The 20135-nt window shown below is 37.9% G+C and overlaps 1 protein-coding gene across 1 annotated transcript; it reads left to right on the plus strand.

Moving 5' to 3' along the window:
- The first annotated feature begins 547 nt into the window (after nt 1–547).
- Nucleotides 548–19472, plus strand: stag2a (STAG2 cohesin complex component a). The gene is made up of 34 exons (XM_082171624.1): nt 548–784; nt 1396–1480; nt 1843–1918; nt 3008–3142; nt 3379–3475; nt 3571–3647; nt 3791–3995; nt 5851–6002; nt 6139–6212; nt 6327–6450; nt 6665–6763; nt 6877–6956; nt 7058–7165; nt 7649–7757; nt 7842–7959; nt 8074–8177; nt 9871–9963; nt 10235–10324; nt 10556–10759; nt 10843–10913; nt 11135–11222; nt 12092–12172; nt 12252–12344; nt 12542–12713; nt 13440–13567; nt 13851–13952; nt 14033–14181; nt 14671–14799; nt 15521–15723; nt 15823–16042; nt 16232–16324; nt 17204–17330; nt 17505–17582; nt 18187–19472. The coding sequence occupies exons 2-34, from the start codon at nt 1443–1445 to the stop codon at nt 18208–18210; spliced, it is 3741 nt and encodes a 1246-aa protein (XP_082027750.1). The 5' UTR covers nt 548–784; nt 1396–1442; the 3' UTR covers nt 18211–19472.
- The last annotated feature ends 663 nt before the right edge of the window (nt 19473–20135 follow it).

Genomic DNA, 20135 nt, shown 5'->3' on the forward strand with positions numbered 1-20135 from the left:
ATAAACACAGATCTTGTCTGTCCACCATCACTCCACAGACTTTGGATGCTCTTTTTATTATCTATATCTTGATTTGCACATTGCATGTGTGTCAAAATGAAATGTAACTAAGTAGGCTACACTTCTTGTTTATCCCTCTTATTTGATCAAAATTGGATACAGAGATTCTGGTTATTTCTCCACATTTATCTGCCAAACCTTCTCTATACCAATTGTCGTTCCTGAATTGAATTCCTCTTACCATGGAAATCGTCTCTGTCATCTAAAGAATTGGATATTTAATCATTTTCTGTTAGTAGCCTACTGTTCTTTTCTCCCGTCAAAGTCTGATTTAACACCTCTATGGAAGTTTAAATGTTCTCAAATCTGGCTAACAAGAATAAAGTAGACAATCTTCTAGTTTTGCCTCATTCATTTGTTTGTAAATAGAAACAGTATGATTCAGAAACTAAACTATATATTAAAATGCAAACCATTTTAAAATGTCCAAAAATGATCAGTGGTAGGCTATTTCCATGATGTGCATGTATGTGTGTGTGTGCGCGTGGGTGTGTTTGTGGATACTAGTGTGTGTGGATGCGTAATAAGTGTGTTTTGGGTTCCTCGAGGCTGTATTTTACTCCTGTCCGCCCACAGCACCAAACTGCCTCTTCCACCTTCGAACCATAACAGAACTGAGCCAGTTCCACTTGGATCATGTTTTAATGTCTTAACCGCGGAGCGGAGGTCCGGTTCGGTTCCGTTCGGCGGCGGGTTTTATGCAGCTGGACACACGCTGAGGGAGGTGAGGGAGGAAATGGCGGCCGATCTTCATAAATATCCGCGATTTTGGAAAAAAATAAAATAAATAAAAGACATTTTACTGTGAGTTTGTGAGAAGATAAATGTCCCAGAGTCGTTCATATGTCAGACAGTTTCAGCCATCAGCTTGAATATTGAGAATTATTGAGACACTATAATGTGCTACGTGTGAAGAAACGTAAAGTTCTAATGGGGTTTTACAGTTTTAAATTGTTTTGGTGGGTTTGGGGCGGTTTTAATGTCTTTTAGAGGACCTGGAGGCCTGTTAGCATGTTAGCATGCTAGCCCGTGTTTACGGAAATCAAACTCAATATTAAAACACAATTAATAAAATCTCACACGTTACACGAATACTTCGAGATTTTATGTGTTTAATTGAGTTTGTATAATGTTTGATTTTTCGTACAGTAATGTTGACAGCAAATGTCTGATATTTATTATTAAAGTCACATATAAACACACCGTCCTTCACACAAACGCACGCGTAAAAAAACTCATTCAGTAACTGAGTTGTTATGTTTGTTTTAAAGCAGACATTTGAAGAAATGGTTTTCATACAGCAGTTTTTAAATTGTTTGGGTCTTTCTTCTGCAGTGTGGGGACACTTATAAACTCCAGAAGAGACAGAAGATGTTGAAAAAATGATAGCAGCTCAGGACTTTCAAGCAGACTTCTACCAGTAAGTACCAGACATAACTTAACTCACTCCTTCTCCAGCCAGACAGTGTCTGTGTCTCAAAACCTAGTGAGTTGCCTACCTAAACGGCATTTTTGGAAATCATAAGCACATATGAACAAGAAGTTCAGCATCTGTTACATGACTATTTGCTTATTATGCACTTGTGTTACCTATAACAAAACCAATATATCCATGTTTGTAGGGAAATTAATTAAACTACAACTTGTGTGTTTGCATATGGATGCACACAGAGTACATCTAAACTCTGTATGTTAGGAAATTAAAGCACCTGTTTAACACACACCCCAATTACTTTGATCTCCACTCACACACTGCTGTAATCACTGGTGCGTTTTGTTTAGGGAAGGACACTCTCGGCTCTCGGACACCGATCTTGAAGATCTCGAGGGTCGAAATGGCAAACCTGGAAAAGGGAAGGTACCTATGAGCAAATTCACTTCTTTTTCATGAGTGAAACAGCTTTCAGACACGCAAATCGCGACATGGCTTAGTGCGATTTAATGAAATGAAAATTTGCGTTTAATGTTTCAGAGTGATGTGTGGTACTGTTTTCATTTACACACTTGCAGCTCACGCGTGGAAATGAAAAACCAGTGTTTTCAGTATCTCGGAGTGGCTTGGTTCACAGTAAATGCTGCTGGACACAAACTCCATCTCTACATGTGCTTAGCTTATAACATGCATTTAAAGCGGCAACATTTTCATATCTTGTGATGAGAAGCACTTATAAACAAGTGGTTGTCAACAAAAGAGAAGCTTTGAGGGCTTATTTTGGTGGTTTTCTGCCTCAGCTCAGTGGTTTAACATTTGAAAATGAAGAAAATTAAGACAACCATAAATGTTTGAATTGTAAATTTACAGTTGTACTGAAAATTTAAATTATTGTATTATTTTTTTCTAAATTCGATTTTTTTTCTATTGAAATATTACAATGCAGTGACATTTCTCATAGTTTCATATTTTTATTTAATAATAATAATAATGTGTAATAATAATAATAATAATAATAATAATAATTATTATTATTTTATCATCATATTGATATATAATCACATCACAGTATTTTTTACCAAAATCTGATGTAAAGATGGCGCCCGGTGGTCTCTCCAAAAACGCCCGGTGGTGTGTTGGCTGCACGTCTTGCTCAGTTTGTTTTATTGTTCTTACTTTTTATGTTGTGTTTACTTACATTAGTACATGGATGTTTTTATGTTTTGTCTTGTTGTTCTTTTACTTTTTATTGTAATGTACAGCACTTTGGAACTACTGTAGTAGCCTGTAAGGTGCTATATAAACAAATAATGAAACAAAATTAAAATGTACAGTTCTACAAACAAGCACCGCAAACCTGGAGTTTTTTTTATTGCAATGGCAATTTTTATGTAAAAAATAGCAGATTGTCTCTCTCCCCCCCCCCCCCCCATATTGTGCAGCCTTAGATCTGAGATGGAATAGATACTAGCATGTTTAATGGAATTCTCCTTGCTTTTTACCATTTGTGTCCAGAAGGGGAAGAAGACCCTTGGAGAAAAGTTGAAGGGGTCAGAGGTGAGAGGTCGGGTAAATGGCCACCATCAGGAGAATGACATGGAGAATCTCAGTTTGTTCGAGATTGTCAAATTGGGCAAGAGTGCCACACAGGTACCAACATGTGCACAACATCTTCAGATACATGCTGATCTCTTGCACTGTATTCATTCATAGACTCTATTTCAAAGTGCTCGGATGTATCATCACGTGAATCAGTGGTGTGTGTGGTTAGTTATTATATCCAGGCCTAACTGCAGCGTGTGCTTTCTGTGTAGGCTGTGTGTGTATGAAAGAAGGTTTAACTGAGGTAGTTTGAGCGAGTGTGTGTGTGTTCTCTCTCTCTGCAGTCAGTGATTGATGATTGGATTGAGTCCTATAAGACAGACAGAGACTCTGCCCTTCTGGAACTGATCAACTTCTTCATCCACTGTTCTGGTTGTAAAGGTGTGCGTTTGTATGTTCTCTAGGTGTACCGGTAGATAAGTTTTGCATACTTCAAGTGTGTGTTTTGTGTTACTCAATGCGTGTGCTTGTTGTAGGCGCTGTGAGCTCCGAGATGTTCCGGAACATGCAGAATTCTGAGATCATCAGGAAAATGACAGAAGAGTTTGATGAGGTTTGTTAATGTGTGAGTTTATACCACAGACATTTCAATAGGAAGAATACATGATATGTAAAACAGTGTGTGTGCAGGGATGGAAGAGATTCGCTACTTCAAATGAATATGTGTAAAAAGGTTGTGTGTGTATGTGTGTTCAGGACAGTGGCGATTACCCTCTGGCGAGTTCAGGTCCTGTGTGGAAGAAGTTTAAATTAAGCTTGTGTGAGTTCATCGCGGTCCTGGTCCGACAGTGCCAGTACAGCATCATCTATGATGAGTACATGATGGACACGCTCATCTCTCTCCTCACCGGCCTGTCCGACTCACAGGTCAGAGCGTTCAGACACACCAGCACCCTGGCAGGTGGGTGACCCTGGGCTACGTACCATGCAATGTTCAGAATAGCATACCCTAACCACTGCTTCTTCAGTATACAGTATGGATATTGATATTATGATTTGCACAACTGTTCAAAAGTTTAGAGTCATTCATAGATTTTTTATATATTTTATAGATTAATACTATTATTTAGCAAGAATGCATTAAATTGATTAAAAGTGATAGTAAAACATTTAAATCATCACAAAAGATTTCTGTTTCAAATAAATTCTTTTTTCCCCCTATTCATCAACAAAAAAAAAAAAGAAAAAAAAAAGTTTCCACAAAAGTAACTGTTTTTAACATTAATAATAATAAGAAATGCCTGAGCGGCAAATCAGCTTATTAGAATCACAAAGGATCATGTGACACTCAAGACTGGAGTAATAATGTTGAAACTTCAGCATTTCATTCACAGAAATAAATAACATTTTAAAATATATAAAACAAATATTTGAAATCGTATTCATAATTCACAACACTACAATTTTTACTGAATTTTTGATTAAATAAAATGAGCCTTTAAGAGCACAAGAGACTTCTTTCAAAACGATTAAAAAATCTTAATGGCCTCAAACTTTTAAACAGTTGTGTATATTGTTTTTATGACTTAATGCACAGAAATTTCGACTACTGAAAAATTTCGGCCAAAACAGCTATTTTTGGTTTCGGGCCGAAATCTGACCGAAACAGACGTTCAATTAGCGCTTTTCCGATGCCACTTTTTGACTGTGTTCAGTGTTCACCAAAGTGCACACAACGTAGATAAGATACAACAGTTAAACATGTCAGCTGTGTGGACACTACCTCTGGATTAACAGTTCATTATATGGTTTCTTCCTTTCTGTTGATATGTGAACAAAACTTCACTAAATATTTGTAGCACGCCTGCCATCCAATAATTTCAAAAAGCTTTGTTACTTTTAATATGAAGCAAAGTCTCAACTTTAAAATTCTGTCAATTTTATTACGAAATTCAAACAATAAATGTTGTGTTGGCGCTCCTTAATACAGCGTGACAGATCGCGGTAGCCTCCTCAGTTCAAGCGGATGTAGCACATGTGAACGTTCAATCATCTCATCTCTTCTTTACTACTAGTTTTGTGCACAAAATAAAAATGGGTGAACACGTTGAAAGATACTTTACAACTTACCGAGATGAATCTTGTCTCATGTAATCGCTCAATTAGTGTTTCAACTGTAGCAGGACGTCAATATACCAGCTTGTAGGCTATACATTGTCCCTTAACATTACATTTACCTCAAGAAAGCTATTTAGTGTCCATAAACTCGATTAGTTAGCAAGAAAAAAGAACTACAGAAGATTTTGCTAAATATATGCACTGTATTACATATCCATTATTCATTATAATTTTACTTAATCTGTTAGTGATGTCTTCATTACTTAATGTATGTTTGAAAAAATCTGTCATGAATGAAATCAAGTTATTACATTTTATTGTCATTTAAATGTTTATATTTCACCAACAAACTGGAGTAGTTGATATAAAAACTGCCTATATACAATTTAAAAGTTTTTATACATAATTTTTTAGCTACTGAGTGTTGATTAAAGTTTGATTCATAATTTTCGGTTTCTGCCCAGAATTTGCATTTCGGTGCTTCCCTACTTAATACATTTGCTAAGTTGCTTAGTCTTGTTTACTTATTGTATTATGCGTACTGCACGGTGTGCAGTAAGCAGAATGCTAATATTCCATTCTGAGCATGAACGAACTGTAAAGTCATGAATTTTGTGATGCAATATTCAGTCAGGGTGTTCTCAATCATAAAGTATGAATTGTACAGCCTAACCCTAAAGATTTTCACTGTATTTCAGCCATGAAACTGATGACTGCTTTGGTGAACGTTGCTCTGAATTTGAGCATCAATTTGGACAACACACAACGACAATATGAGACAGAACGCAACAAGAGCATCGGGAAACGAGCCAATGATCGCCTGGAGTTCCTGCTGCAGAAACGCAAAGAGGTGACACACACACACACACACACACACACACACACACACACACACACACACACACACACACACACACACACACACTCACACACATTCTTAAATGAGACAATAAACCTGATTTAAACATGGATTCTGTAATTTTTAGCTCCAGGAAAACCAGGATGAGATTGAAAACATGATGAATGCCATTTTTAAAGGAGTGTTCATCCACAGATACAGGCAAGGAAACGTCTCAAAATTAACTAAATTAAATGACTTATTCAATGAATTAATGTTTTAAAATAACCCACACAGTCTTTGAAGAGCTTATTTTTTTCATGTATTTGTTTGCAGGGATGTGATTGCTGAGATCAGAGTCGTCTGCATTGAGGAGATTGGTATGTGGATGAAGATGTACAGTGATGCTTTTCTTAATGACAGTTACCTGAAGTACGTGGGCTGGACCATGTATGATAAGGTATTACAAACACATTCACACAGATTGATTATGTACTCTTCAAAGCTAAACAAATAAACAGCATGCTTATGTTTATTACTGTGAAGCAGCTTTGAAACAATCTGTATTGTATAAAGCTCTTTATAAATACTGACTTTATACACTCTTTAAATACAAAGAGTGACTTTTACAATCTCTTTGTCTTATCCGTCATATGTTATTTTTCTTTCTCCAGCAAGGGGAGGTCCGTCTGAAGTGTCTTACAGCTCTTCAGGGTTTGTATTATAGCAGAGAACTTAACGCCAGACTGGAACTCTTTACAAGCCGCTTTAAGGTGAGTGTTCCACCAGGATACTTGAAATGGCAACATCAACTCGCTTTATGATTCTGAAGGCTCTGAAAAATGTATTATGTTACTGACAGTTCTCTCCTCTTTTGTCTATATAGGATCGGATTGTGTCCATGACTCTGGATAAGGAATATGATGTTGCAGTTCAGGCCATTAAACTGCTGACGCTAGTTCTGCAGTGAGTTCAGCACTGATCATTCATCATTGACAGTCATACTTTAAAACACATTTTTTAAATGTGTCCATTTAATTTGCGGGTATGTTTGTTTGTGCACACAGAAGTAGCGATGAGGTCTTGACTGCTGAAGACTGTGAGAGCGTCTATCACTTAGTTTACTCTGCCCACCGACCGGTTGCTGTGGCAGCAGGGGAGTTTCTCTACAAAAAGTGAGTGCCACATTTTTTTTATTCCATAGCACAGTCTGTGCTTCATTAAATACGAATGTGATTAAACACATTTGCCACATTAAGCTCAACGTATACTTTGCGCACTTTCCTCGTGACATAACTTTCGTCATCAGGAGGGTCCACAGTTGTCCACCTGCAGCCCAATTTTAGGTCCGGTTATACAGTTGAGTGCGCAAGCCTCTCAAAGAATACTCCTTTGACCGTGAACGTGGAAAGACGCGTTAAGCGCATGTGCAAATCTAGTGGACTTCTTTTCAAGTGCTCAAGCCACTTGCACATACGCTGTTGTATGCACACCATAGACACAAAATTACATCATTGCGCGAACCCTCGTGGAACCCGGACAACCGAAGTATACTTTGGGCTTTAGTTCTGATCCATAATACATCTGACTCTCACCCTGACTGATTCCGCCATGTGGCTATTTTGTGAACACAACAATTCTGTGTGTTGTGTTCCTAGGTTGTTCAGTCATCATGGTCCAGAGGATGAGGGGCGGCCCAGGAGAGGCAGACAGTGTTTGAATGCTAACCTCATCAGAACAACTGTCTTGTTCTTTCTGGAAAGTGAGGTGTGCTTGATGTGCTCTGCCTGTAATGTAGAAATAAAATAAATGTATTTTTTGGGTTCTTTTATGAATTTTTATGTGTTTTAGCTCCATGAGCACGGTGCCTATCTGGTGGACAGTTTGTGGGACTGTGCATCAGAGCTCCTGAAGGACTGGGAGAGTATGATCAGCCTGTTGCTAGACGAACCGTTCCCTGGAGAGGAAGGTACAAATGCACACACTTGTATTTATCATAGAGGTTTTTTTGTGTCTGGACCAAAATTTGGCTAAAAATCTTTCTAACCTACATCACTTAAACACCATGATGTGTGTATTTCAGCTCTCACTGATGCTCAGGAAACTGCTCTGATTGAGATCATGCTCTGTGCTGTCAGACAGACTTGTGAGTGTCACCCACCCATCGGACGAGGCTCTGGAAGAAGGGTAAGACACACACACACACACACAAAACAACATTTTGATTTTGCTATATTAATGAGGACATCCCATAGATGCAGTGGTTTTTACAGAGAGGAGATATTTTCTTAACCCCTAACCATGAACCTAATCTATGGAAAAGTTGTCAACCCTCTATAATGCGAGTAAATCACTTGCATATGCGAGTAAATTTCATGTCTATCATTAGCCATTGGCTAATAAATTCTTAGATTTTACTCCCCAGTTTGTGTGTTAGATGCCAAGTATAAGTTTAGCATAGATATATTTTTACTTGTTGAACACTGACTGAGCTCTTGAGAGTTTCGCTCTCCGTCAAGCGATCTGATTCTGTAGTATTTCATATTCAGCTCAGCGTACCTGTATAAACCCTAGTGTGAGTATAAACCGTCGTGTTTCTCTCACACACGCAAATAGAGAGAGAGCGAGAGTCTTACATACCACGCAAAATCGACGCGCTACAAGTAAACTATATTATTGCTTGTATTTTCCTGTCAAAATAATGGAGTTCATCTGGAATTATTCAGCTTATAAGAACAAGTAGAAGATATGCCAGTTTCTCCGTTAGTGGGCGGAACTAATGCGCAAACGGCAATCTCATTGGTTGGCACTCATCTCTGTTTTAATTTCAGCAAATCAGTTTGAGCGAACGCTGACAACGTGATTAACATTCATGAACCCAGCAGCTCATGTGTTGTATATTGTCATTATTAGTAGTAGAATTATGATTGAAGTATGATTATTATCTTTAAAAAAAATATACTATTATCAATACTATTATCTATTTTTTTTACAGAAACACTGAATGACCAACAATATCTTAAACACCACCACCAGGTCACAAGTTCAGTTAAAATGACAAATATGATTTTAAGAGTGTACATTTAGATGTTTAAAAAGCTGTGCCATTTTGCAAAGATAAGCTGATTTGGTGAAATGATAGATAGATAGATAGATAATAGATAGATAGATGGATAGATAGATAGATAGATAGATAGATAGATAGATAGATAGATAGATAGATAGATAGATAGATAGAAAGAATTTTTTTTTATATCAGTCTGGCGAGTAACCATAAAAATGTACTAGCCAATGGCGATTCTGTTGAGGGGTTGGTTGTAGATTAAAAAAAAATCACCCTATCTATTGTCTAAATGCATGTTATTTATCTTATTTTGAACGATTCATCTATGTATGTTTCATGTAAAAAAAAAGTTGACCTTAATTTTTTTAAACTCGATCTTCCTTTGAAACGAAAGGCTTCTTTCTGGTGACATGCTAGACTTCTCTGATCATTTAGTCTGCTTAAACCCCGGTCATTTCTTATAATCGACCTCAAGCTCGTATTCAGATCTGCCACCATCCAATCAACAACTGATGATTAGAACCAAGTCTCCATCCTATATTTTTTTCTCTTTTGATAATCTGTTTTACTACATGGAAGATGCAATCTGATGCTGCTTTTTTTTCATCTCAACTATAAAGCACGATTTGGGTGATTTATGAGCCTTTTCAAATAGAGAGGATCACTTCTTATGTTCTCACAAGTTCTATTTTCAAACCATCATACTTATGTTGTCACTTCAAGGAATAGATAAAATAATTGTCTAAAAACTCTTTTAAAATGCTGTCATTATTCACTCATTCTCAAACCCGTTTGCTGTTTTTTATTTTGGCACAGGTTCTGACAGCTAAAGAAAAGAAAATCCAGCTGGATGATCGAACAAAGATCACAGAAACGTTTGCTGTGGCTTTGCCTCTGTTATTGGCTAAAGTAAGTGTTTCTCTTCCCTGCCAGACAGTGTGTAATGTACAAAAGAATAGCAAACAAATGTAAATGATTGTGACAAAAATGTCACTTTGAATGATCCTGAACACTTTTTGCAAATTTCACTGCAATATTGATTGGCTTTTTGGGCATAAAACAACAGTCCACAACTTGCAATTTGCATATAAATATTCCAACCAAATGGTTCGGGCCACCTGAATCAGGATGCAAACCGATTGATTTCTGAACAGACTCTCTCTCTCTTTTTCTCTCTCAGTATTCAGTGGACCCAGATAAGGTCACTAATCTGTTGCAGTTTCCTCAGTATTTTGATTTGGAGATCTATACAACCGGTCGGCTGGAGAAGGTGATTATGCTCATCCAAAAAACAAACAAACAAAAAACTTCACATTTTGCCACATAGTAATACAAATATTGTGCTTATAAAATATGGCTTTGTGTTTTTTGTTTTTTTTCTATTGGAAGAAAGTTTCCAATAGTTTTTTTAATAACATGAATAGACATGAAGTAAAGAAATGATTGATTGTTTTTGTTTTGTTATAGTAGTACTGTAAGTAATAACTATGATGTCCTGCAGCATCTGGATGCTCTGCTGCGTCAGGTCCGCGATGTGGTGGAGAAGCACACAGACACAGATGTATTAGAGGCATGTTCTGTGACATTCCATGCACTGTGCAATGAGGAATTCACCATCTATAACCGCGTAGATATCGTCCGCAGCCAGATGCTCGATGAACAGATTGACAAGTTCCACCGCTTGCTGGAGGACGTCCTACAGGAGGTTTGTTTGTGTTTTAGACTAGTTTAATTACAGTTCTGTGTAATGTTAGCCAGTTTGAGTTTGAATGCTTTTGTTTCTTTAAGGGGGAGGAGCCTGATGAAGATGACGCCTATCAAGTTTTGTCAACACTCAAAAGAATCACAGCCTTCCACAAGTAAGAACACATACTCAAAACTGAGAAATAATTGAGCTAAAACTGAGAAATAGTTGAGCTAACTTGCTAAAATCTTTAAGTTCTTAAAACACTGCTTTCATTTGATAAGCAGATTATTCTTATTTGTTCTTTTGATTTTGGTGTGAAATGAGATCTGGACATATTTCTGTGAGACCAGAGGAGTGTCTTCATCATAATTGTGTGTGTCTGTCTTCCTGCAGTGCCCATGACCTTACTAAATGGGACCTTTTCACCAGCAACTACAAACTTTTGAACTCTGGCCTGCAAAACGGGGATATGCCTGAGCAGGTACTGACTACTAACACAGGGGTTAACTCATTTTAGCAGCTATTCTGCAGCTAAATGTTGTCCTGAATCAACATCATGCTGCTTTAATAACAAAAAACGGAGCACATGGAACTTTCTATTTTCATTCCCCAGATGCATTTAGATTACATGTGCCTACATAAATTGGTAATTAAGGAATATTAATCAAGCAACGATATTGTGAAGAAAAAGAAAAACCACTCAATGATCTTGCCTTGAAAGCATCAAATCAGTTTTAAAGGGATAGTTCACGCAAAAATGAAAATGAAGTAATCACTTTCTCACCCTCAAGTTGTTCCAAACCTGTATGAATTTCTTTCTTCTGCTGAACACAAAAGAAGATATTTTGAAGAATATGGGCATCCAAACAGGCCCCATTGACCTCCATAGTATGGAAGAAAAAAATACTAAGGAAGTCAATGGTGCCCTGGGCCTGTTTGGATACTGACATTCTTTTGTGTTCAGCAGAAGAAAGAAATTCATACAGGTTTGGAACAACTTGAGGGTGAGTAAGTGATGACTTCATTTTCATTTTTGGGTGAACTGTCCCTTTAATTTATCATATCTAAGACGAAGAAATTAATTATTATATAATTATAAAGATTATTACCCCTGACTTATTCATTTATTTATTTTTCAAATGTACTGTAGTGCTTAATTTTTCCCATTTTTGCTAAAAATAATATTTTATTGTATTGATAATGTTCTGTTTTTATTTGCAAGTACTGTAGTTCTCTACAGGCCATATTTGGTCTGTGACCTGTGTGTTTGACTCTGCTCTAAACTCTTTGACCTCACTTCAGGCACTTTCAATGATATTTAATTGTTTTGTTTTGTTTTGTTTTTTATAGATTGTGGCTCATGCACTCCAGTGCACTCACTATGTCATACTCTGGCACTTGGCTAAAGTCTCAGAGGGCAGTGCCAATAAGGTACAACACACACGTACGTGCCCAGACCTGTGTGAGACTGTCATTTTGAATGTTTAGTCACACTCTTGTCCCATTTCAGGATGAAATGGTGCTGTTGCGGAGGCAGGTGAGAGCCTTCTGTCTGATGTGTCAGAGGTACCTGAACAGCATCAGTACCACTGTCAAAGAACAGGTGAGTCTGACCTGCCACAGACCAGGCATCCTTTCATGCATATGGGATTGTGGGAAAATTAATTCATTCTTGGGGGCAGTCGTGGCCTATAATTGTTCGAGAGTCATACTGGTAACCCGAATGTTGCAGGTTTGATTCTTAATACCGGCAGGAAGTTATTTTTACTTTCATGAACGGTGTGTATCCGTGTGTTGCAGGCCTTCACCATTCTCTGCGATTCACTCCTGATCTTCAGTTATCAGATTGTGGCGTCGGGGCGGGAAGCTTTAGAACCCCTGGTGTTCAGTCCAGATGCATCCTTACAGAGCGAACTAATCAACTTTATCCTGGATCACGTGTTTGTTGACCAGGATGAGGACAGCAGCACAGGTAAACAAATACAAAGAGGACAGAAGACTGTTGTGATCCCCTCTAAAATGGATTTGAATGTATTACAGCATGTATGCAGTCTTTGCTCCAGAGGCGTGATCAGCTGCTGATTTGTAATGCATAGTTCTAATTTCTGCTGACATCACTGACATCAACAAAACAAAAAAAATCCTGATATGGTCATATTTGGGGTCAGACACTGTTGTTGCCAAACAACGGCATACCTTGTTTAAAATAAATTAATCTGGATTCATTATGCTTTATGAGCTTTTTGGATCTTTTAAGTTTTATTTACCTGAACTTTCTGTGGAGGGACAAAAATCTCCCAGGTTTAATTAAATCTTAATTTGTGTTTTGATGATAAACCAATGACTTGAGGGTGAATAAATTATGACAGAATTTTCATTCCATTTAAGAATACTGTGAGGAAATGTATTTATAATTTTTTGGGTTTGGCGCTGTTATTGGAGCAGAAATGAGACACTGCACCTCAATAATTTATTTAGAAACACAAAAAATTGTACAAAAACATTTAACAAACTAGCAGTCAAAAGTTGGTAATTGTATTCAATTTGTATTCTTTTTTTATTTCCATCCTCGCTTTAAAAAACAAATCATCACAAAAAAGAATAAAGTACAAATGATTATTATTTTATTCTGCACAATTATTGGCTGCTTTTTTCACTATTTAGTCCAATTCATCCATTTCTGGGGTGTGTCTTGCAGACGATGAGGCTGGTAAGATTGAGGCGCTCCACAGACGCAGGAATTTACTGGCCGCCTTCTGCAAATTGATCATCTACAACGTGGTGGACATGAAGACAGGAGCTGACGTCTTCAAACAGTACATGAGAGTGAGTCCCACTCACAGTCCTCTGTGTTTTTTAAATGTATTTATTTAAAGATTTATTTTTTGTGTTTTGCCTTTATTGGGATAAGATAAAATATAGTACACAGGATGTAAAGTGGGAGAGAGATTGGTATCGGGAAAGATCCGTGAACCGGGAGAGGAACTCAGGCCACCCGAAGTGCAACCTTGCTACAAGTCGGAGCCCTGGCCATGAGGCTATCGGCTCCGACACAGTCCTCTGTGTTACTTGAAGCTTACAGTGCATCTCTGTCTCTGTCTGTCTGTAGTACTATAATGATTATGGTGACATCATTAAGGAGACCATGAGTAAGGCACGTCAGATCGACAAGATTCAGTGTGCCAAGACTCTGATCCTCAGCCTGCAGCAGGTGAGATAACGCTTCTATCCTTACACAGACCCGCTCTGCTAGCAACACTGAATAACAGAAGGGTGATGTGTGTGTTTCAGCTGTTTAATGAGATGCTGAGTGATCTAGGCTGTAACTTTGATCGTTCCACATCTGCTTTCTGTGGGATTAAAGAACTGGCCCGACGCTTCTCGCTCACGTTTGGACTTGATCAGGTCAAAACAAGAGAGGCGATTGCAATGCTCCACAAGTAAGAAAACTCAAACATGCTTGCTGTTAAGACCCAACAGGGTTATGGGGCTGGGCTCCATCCACTTTCTTTCTCCTGTCTGTATAAATCATATATTTTATTTATTTCTAGGATTTTTATTTGTCACCAGATTAAGCACCAAAAGCAGCTCTCGATTGCATAAAGTTACTAAAACAAATGAATAAAAATAGTGGTTTGACTGAAATGGGTTTTCCACAGGCCGATACCAATATTTAGAAAGCAGGGTGGCCAATTTAATGCAGAGATATGCATGATATTAATAACATTAATTTAATGACAGCAAATGAGTTGCTTGCTGAAATGAAAAGAAATGTGGGCTTGTTTTAAGAGAGGTTCACAAATCTTCTGACTGTCATACTGCTCTGTTACCAGCATCAGCACCATTTGTGGAAAAGGGGCATCAGCGTCCCCTTATGTCTTAGTGACAGAGTCTTCAGTGTGTGTGTATATGTGCTTTTTGTGTTTTAGGGATGGAATAGAATTTGCATTTAAAGAACCCAGTCCACAGGGAGAAGGCGGCCCTCCTCTCAACCTTCCGTTCCTTGACATCCTCAGTGAGTTTTCCTCCAAACTACTGAGGCAGGACAAGAAGACTGTGTAAGACACTCACACTGAGAATCCCTTGCTTTCTCAGATCCCTCAGAGACCTAAGCATTGTTATTCATGATGTATTCGTTTTTTTAAACCTCAAAAATGTCTTTAGGAAACCATTAGTTATAAAAACGTACATTGGCGTAAAAGGTGGAAAAATGTTGCAAAATTGCAACGCTGGCCATTTAGCGCTGGGCAACAATTTTTTGATACAATAAGTGAATATTTGAACACAAATGCATTTGAGCTAGGAAGGTAAAAATATTTGACAATTTAAGTACTGTAAATTTAATTTACATCTTAACATATTATGTCAATGAGACATGATGTTAAAAATTTTAGATGGCATGTAAGCCATCTTGTGTGTGTGTATATTATTTTATTTCTTTTAAACAGATCAATTTGTTCCAAAAGTGTTATTGTGCCAGCCATTCTTAACACTTTTGGAACAAATTTATCTGAAGTATCAGGCAATATACATTTTGAGTGACTTTAGCAAGCTGTGGAAGATAATATTTGATTTGTTTTTGTTCTCAACTGCTGTTGTGATACATTTCAATCTTCAGCTACTGGAATGTCTAGTTTTTACCCATATTTAGTGAATATACAAGTGTTGCAATTCTGCTGCGCTGGGTCTCTGAAGGTTAACTGTGTACTGTCTTTTAAATGAATTTCTCTACTGAAGTATATCTGTGTTCTTTGTTTGACCTCTGATCTTTCCCATCAGGCACCTGTATCTAGAGCGGTTTATGACCTTTCAAATGGCCCTGCAAAGGGACGATTGCTGGTTGCCGCTCATCTCCTACCGGAACTCTCTGCAAGCGGGCGCTGATGATGATACACTGTCTGTCATCAGCGGCATGAGCAGGAGCTCCGCCCGCAGTCGCAGGAGCAAACCACCCGCTGCCAACAAGAGAAAACTGCCTGAGGGTTCGTGTGTTCAATCGTAATTATATCATTAATTATAATCTCTGCAGAGTTAAAACTAACTTTCCCCTTCATTGTCTTCTCTATCTGTCCGTCTCTCAGAGGAGAGTAGCTGTAGCAGCAGTGATGTGAGCGCCTGGGTCAACCGAGAGCAGACTGGCCCACACACTCCTGTAATGATGTCATCACCCCACATTGTCTCCACTGTCCTGCGGGACGCAAAGAAGCTTCGACCAGAGGAGGGGTACATGGGAGTTTACAGCATGAGCAACGAAACGCAACACACACCCCTGCAGCAGCCGCACCAACACATGGACTACAAGTAAACATACACGCATACATTTATACTAGGGCTAGTTCTAGGTATAGAACTCCGCTGTCCTGAAGAGTTTAGCTCCAACCCTCCAACTCTGCAGGACAGCGGCTCTCTAGGACCAAACTTGCCCACCCCTGATTTAGACATACTCCCTCCTCTATTAGTAAAGAGTTGACTGAGAAATGTTGTTTTCAGTTCTCAGGTCGCGTGGATGATGGCCCAAAAACAGCAGCAGGACAGAGCAAGCCTGCAGTATGGCAAGATGAGAGGCCACATTCAGCACACCATGTGAGTGCACATCTACGTACACATACACTACTGTTCTAAAGTTAGGGGTCAGGACTTTTATTCAGTAAGGATACATCAAATTGATCAAAGGTGACAATAAATTACATTTATAATTTTATATAAGATTTCTATTTCAAAAATAGGCTGCTCTTTTGAACTCTGTTCATCAAAGAATCATTAAAACAATGTACTACAGTTTCCACAAAATATTAAGCAGCACAACTTCATCACTGATAATAAGAAATGTTTCTTGAGCACCAAATCAGCAACATGTGGCGATCATGTGACACTAGCCCCTTTCAGAGCGTTGATCCCAGAAAATTGACTTAGAATTGCTATGTCTTCTGTGTGCCTTCTGTGTGAACGCAAACACGTCCCGGGATTGGGACCTAGTAACATTGGTGGGATTAGTCCCAGAATGCGCCCTGTGTGCACAAAAGGCAGGACCAGTGCTGTAAGGGGTGTCTCAATGACGTAGTTATCGTGCGACTCTTTGACCGGGGGTTGTAAATGCAGATCAACGTTCACGTTGCACATTAACAAAGAAGAACGTTTGTGTTCGTCAAGGGACAAAGAAAGGATGGAAAAATGTCTGCAAACACGTCACATCCTGATGTCACGTGTCTTTACGGGATCTTTACGAGATGTGTCTGAACGACTGCTCAGATTTCAGAAAATCACTGGCAGTGTGAATGGACCAAAATTAAATGATCCCGGCACACATTATCAGTGTATTTTTTTAAAATCAAATTAATGCAGCCTTGTTGAGCAAAAGAGACTTGTTTCCAAAAAACATTTTAAAAAAAATTAAAGATCCAAAACTTTTGAACGGTAGTGATGTTTGTGATAATTGTTTTTATTGATGTGCTTGTTTGCCAGTCGCCGTGGCAGCGGACTGATGGAGGATGATGAGGAGCCAATTGTAGAGGATGTGATGATGTCATCAGAAGAACGACTGGACGACCTTAATGAGGGCATGGACTTTGACACCATGGACATTGATCTGGTAGGAGTCAGAGTTCAGGATAGCATGAAAGTGACAGTGAAAGTTTCTCAGATCTTCACATAGTCCATCTAATCCAATCTCCTTTGGCTGCGGGGTCAACACACTCATACATAGAGAGAAAACACATTTTGCGTGTCATTGTTTTTAACTTAACCTTTTTTTGTCCCTCTGAAGCCTCCATCCAAAAACCGCAGGGAGAGGTCAGAGCTGAAACCAGACTACTTTGATCCTGCCTCCATTATGGACGACTCGGTGAGCATTAATTCATCCGAATGTTTATTCATTAACTTATTAATCCACTCAGTCTATTGATTAGTGGTGCTTGTTAGAAATCCCTCAGACTTAAATTAAAGGATGGTCCAGAGCATTGTGTTTTTATTTTATTATTAGTCTAATGCCAAAACACCTTAGCAACTGAACAGCATTGTGTGTAGCAAATTTACGTTCACCCCCCCCCCCCCCCACACACACACACAAAATTCTCATTTGTTCTCTCTGTTTGTCCAATTGTTCTTGTCATTGTGAACTGACAGAGAGAGATGCTGTGAAAGAATACAGTACTAATGGCCTGTTCACACCAAGAACGATACCTATAAACTATGAAGTGAACGATAACGATAAACTATGATGTTTAAAACGTCATTCTAAAGGTGTGGTCTCATTAGCTAATTTTGTGGGCAACTAATTCCATTGCCTTTTGTCAATAACAGCAATGCACACAGATCACACAGAAGTCACTCTGAAACCAAAACATTTCTGTTGGAATCTGTGTGACCAACTTGAACCCTGTTATCATTAGAACCTCTTTGCACCTGCAATACTGGGATATAAAGCGACTCTGTGTTTTGCCTTCCAGGTTCTTAATGTCTCCATGTTCTGAGATGGGTAAATGAGAGCATCGCTGACATGTTTCTCCTCTTCTGATTTCACTCCATGGACTAAATGCACATGATGGTGCTGTGTATCGTTCCCTCCTGAAAACACACCATAACTTTCCATCTGTACATATAACAGACAAACATTTACAGCATGAGATCAGACTTATCTATTCATGCTTTTTTGTAATGGAGGTTTAAAAATAACTGTTTTTTGTAACTCCTGGAGGAGTTTTGATTTTTAAGTAATTTTGTAAAGACAATCAGTTGTAAATGACTTTATAAAGAGTGATTGAAATCTAAAATTTATAACTCAACTTTCCTTAAAGGGTTTAGACTTGCAGTGTCTGTTTTTCCCCCAGTACTTCTCTCACAATGTTTTCGCTTCCCAGAAGTAGGTTACAACTCATAATGTGATGATATTCCTCACTTGTATGGTGATGGTTGGCTGATTTAGAGTTTTTATTGGTCCTCTAAGAGCTCAAAGCACTTGTGCTGATTGGCTGACACTTTGAAAGGCTGCCCCTCCCTCAGATTTAAATTAATTTCTGAATATATAGATATAATTTTAAAGGTATTTCTGCATAAAGGGCATTACCCCCTTTTTCAGAGAAAAGCTCTTTCTGTAGAATATATCTAATTTCTTTTTAAAGATTAGAATGAGGTATTATAATATAATGTTATATATCTTAAATACATACATACATACATATATGTATGTATTATTTTGTTTTACACAAAATGGGTAATGTAATGTGAATCATTGCTGGTTTATATTTAAGTTAATGTTTTTTTATGTTTGGTATCCAACCTACTGTTTTATTCACGCTTCATCTGTCCTGAGAGAATCACTGATGTTTTATTCACTTTTATTTTGGAAAAGCTCCACTGTGAAAAATTCTATCTTTCCCCTTTGTGTAGTTCATTGAGGTATGGATTCAGGTTGTGTGTTGTTTTTGAGGTTGGGTAGTTTAAATCATGAATGGCTTGTTAATCAGAGCGAATCATGATGATTGTTTTTGTGGTAAGAAATCTTGGTAAATGCAACCATGGTGATTGTAAGCAGGGTAAATGCATTTCTGCGAGGAGCTTTTGTTCATGATTGGAAAGGAAACGTCTTTTTATATGCATTTCACACATTGTTGGTCATTTGTCCCACTTTGATTTTAATTTCCAGTTCTGCAATGTCTCCTTATTTCCAAAAGTGTGTGAGTGTATGTATTTTAATGTATTGGACTGTACATAAAAACCAAGATGTTTTATTCTATTTGCAAGATGTCGGTTGTTTCATTTCCTATGTTTATGCATTTATATTTAGATACAAAATAAACCTAGCTGGTCTTTAGCACTGCTTTTTAAATCAGCAACTCCCAGAGAGAGAAGACTGTTTGCCCAGTCATCAAATGTTACTGAAAGGTTTGTTTAAATTGTATTCTGTTAAATGCTTCATTGAAGAATACTGGAACTCAAAATTAATTATATTTTTTTGTCTATGTTTTTGTGTCATAGATAAAATACAAACAATTGCCATACAAATCACTGTTGCTTCATTGATCTCTTCCTGTGAACCATGAATACAACAGTGACATTTTCTGGGTCATGAACAAGAAGGTCAGTGTTCATCAGTGGCCTAATCAAAGCCTTCATTCACACAAAGAATCAATGACTGAACAAACACATCCGACCAGAACAAATGACAGAGATCAGTGTCAAACACCACAGCATAACAAACCTCCACTGAACATGAAGGGTTCGGTTTTTTTATTTATTTATTTATTTTTTATGCAGTAAGCATACGTGTATGTTTTAAAACACTCACACTTCATAAAACTTTAGAAGAATGTTGTGCACCCTGGATGTAAAAAAGTATAGTTTAAAACATAACTGGTCAGGTTTCAGAAATAAACACGTAGATGATGGTTTGTTCACA

Source organism: Leuciscus leuciscus (genome assembly GCF_965113295.1).
Source record: "Leuciscus leuciscus genome assembly, chromosome: 5".
Classification (NCBI taxonomy): domain Eukaryota; kingdom Metazoa; phylum Chordata; class Actinopteri; order Cypriniformes; family Leuciscidae; genus Leuciscus; species Leuciscus leuciscus.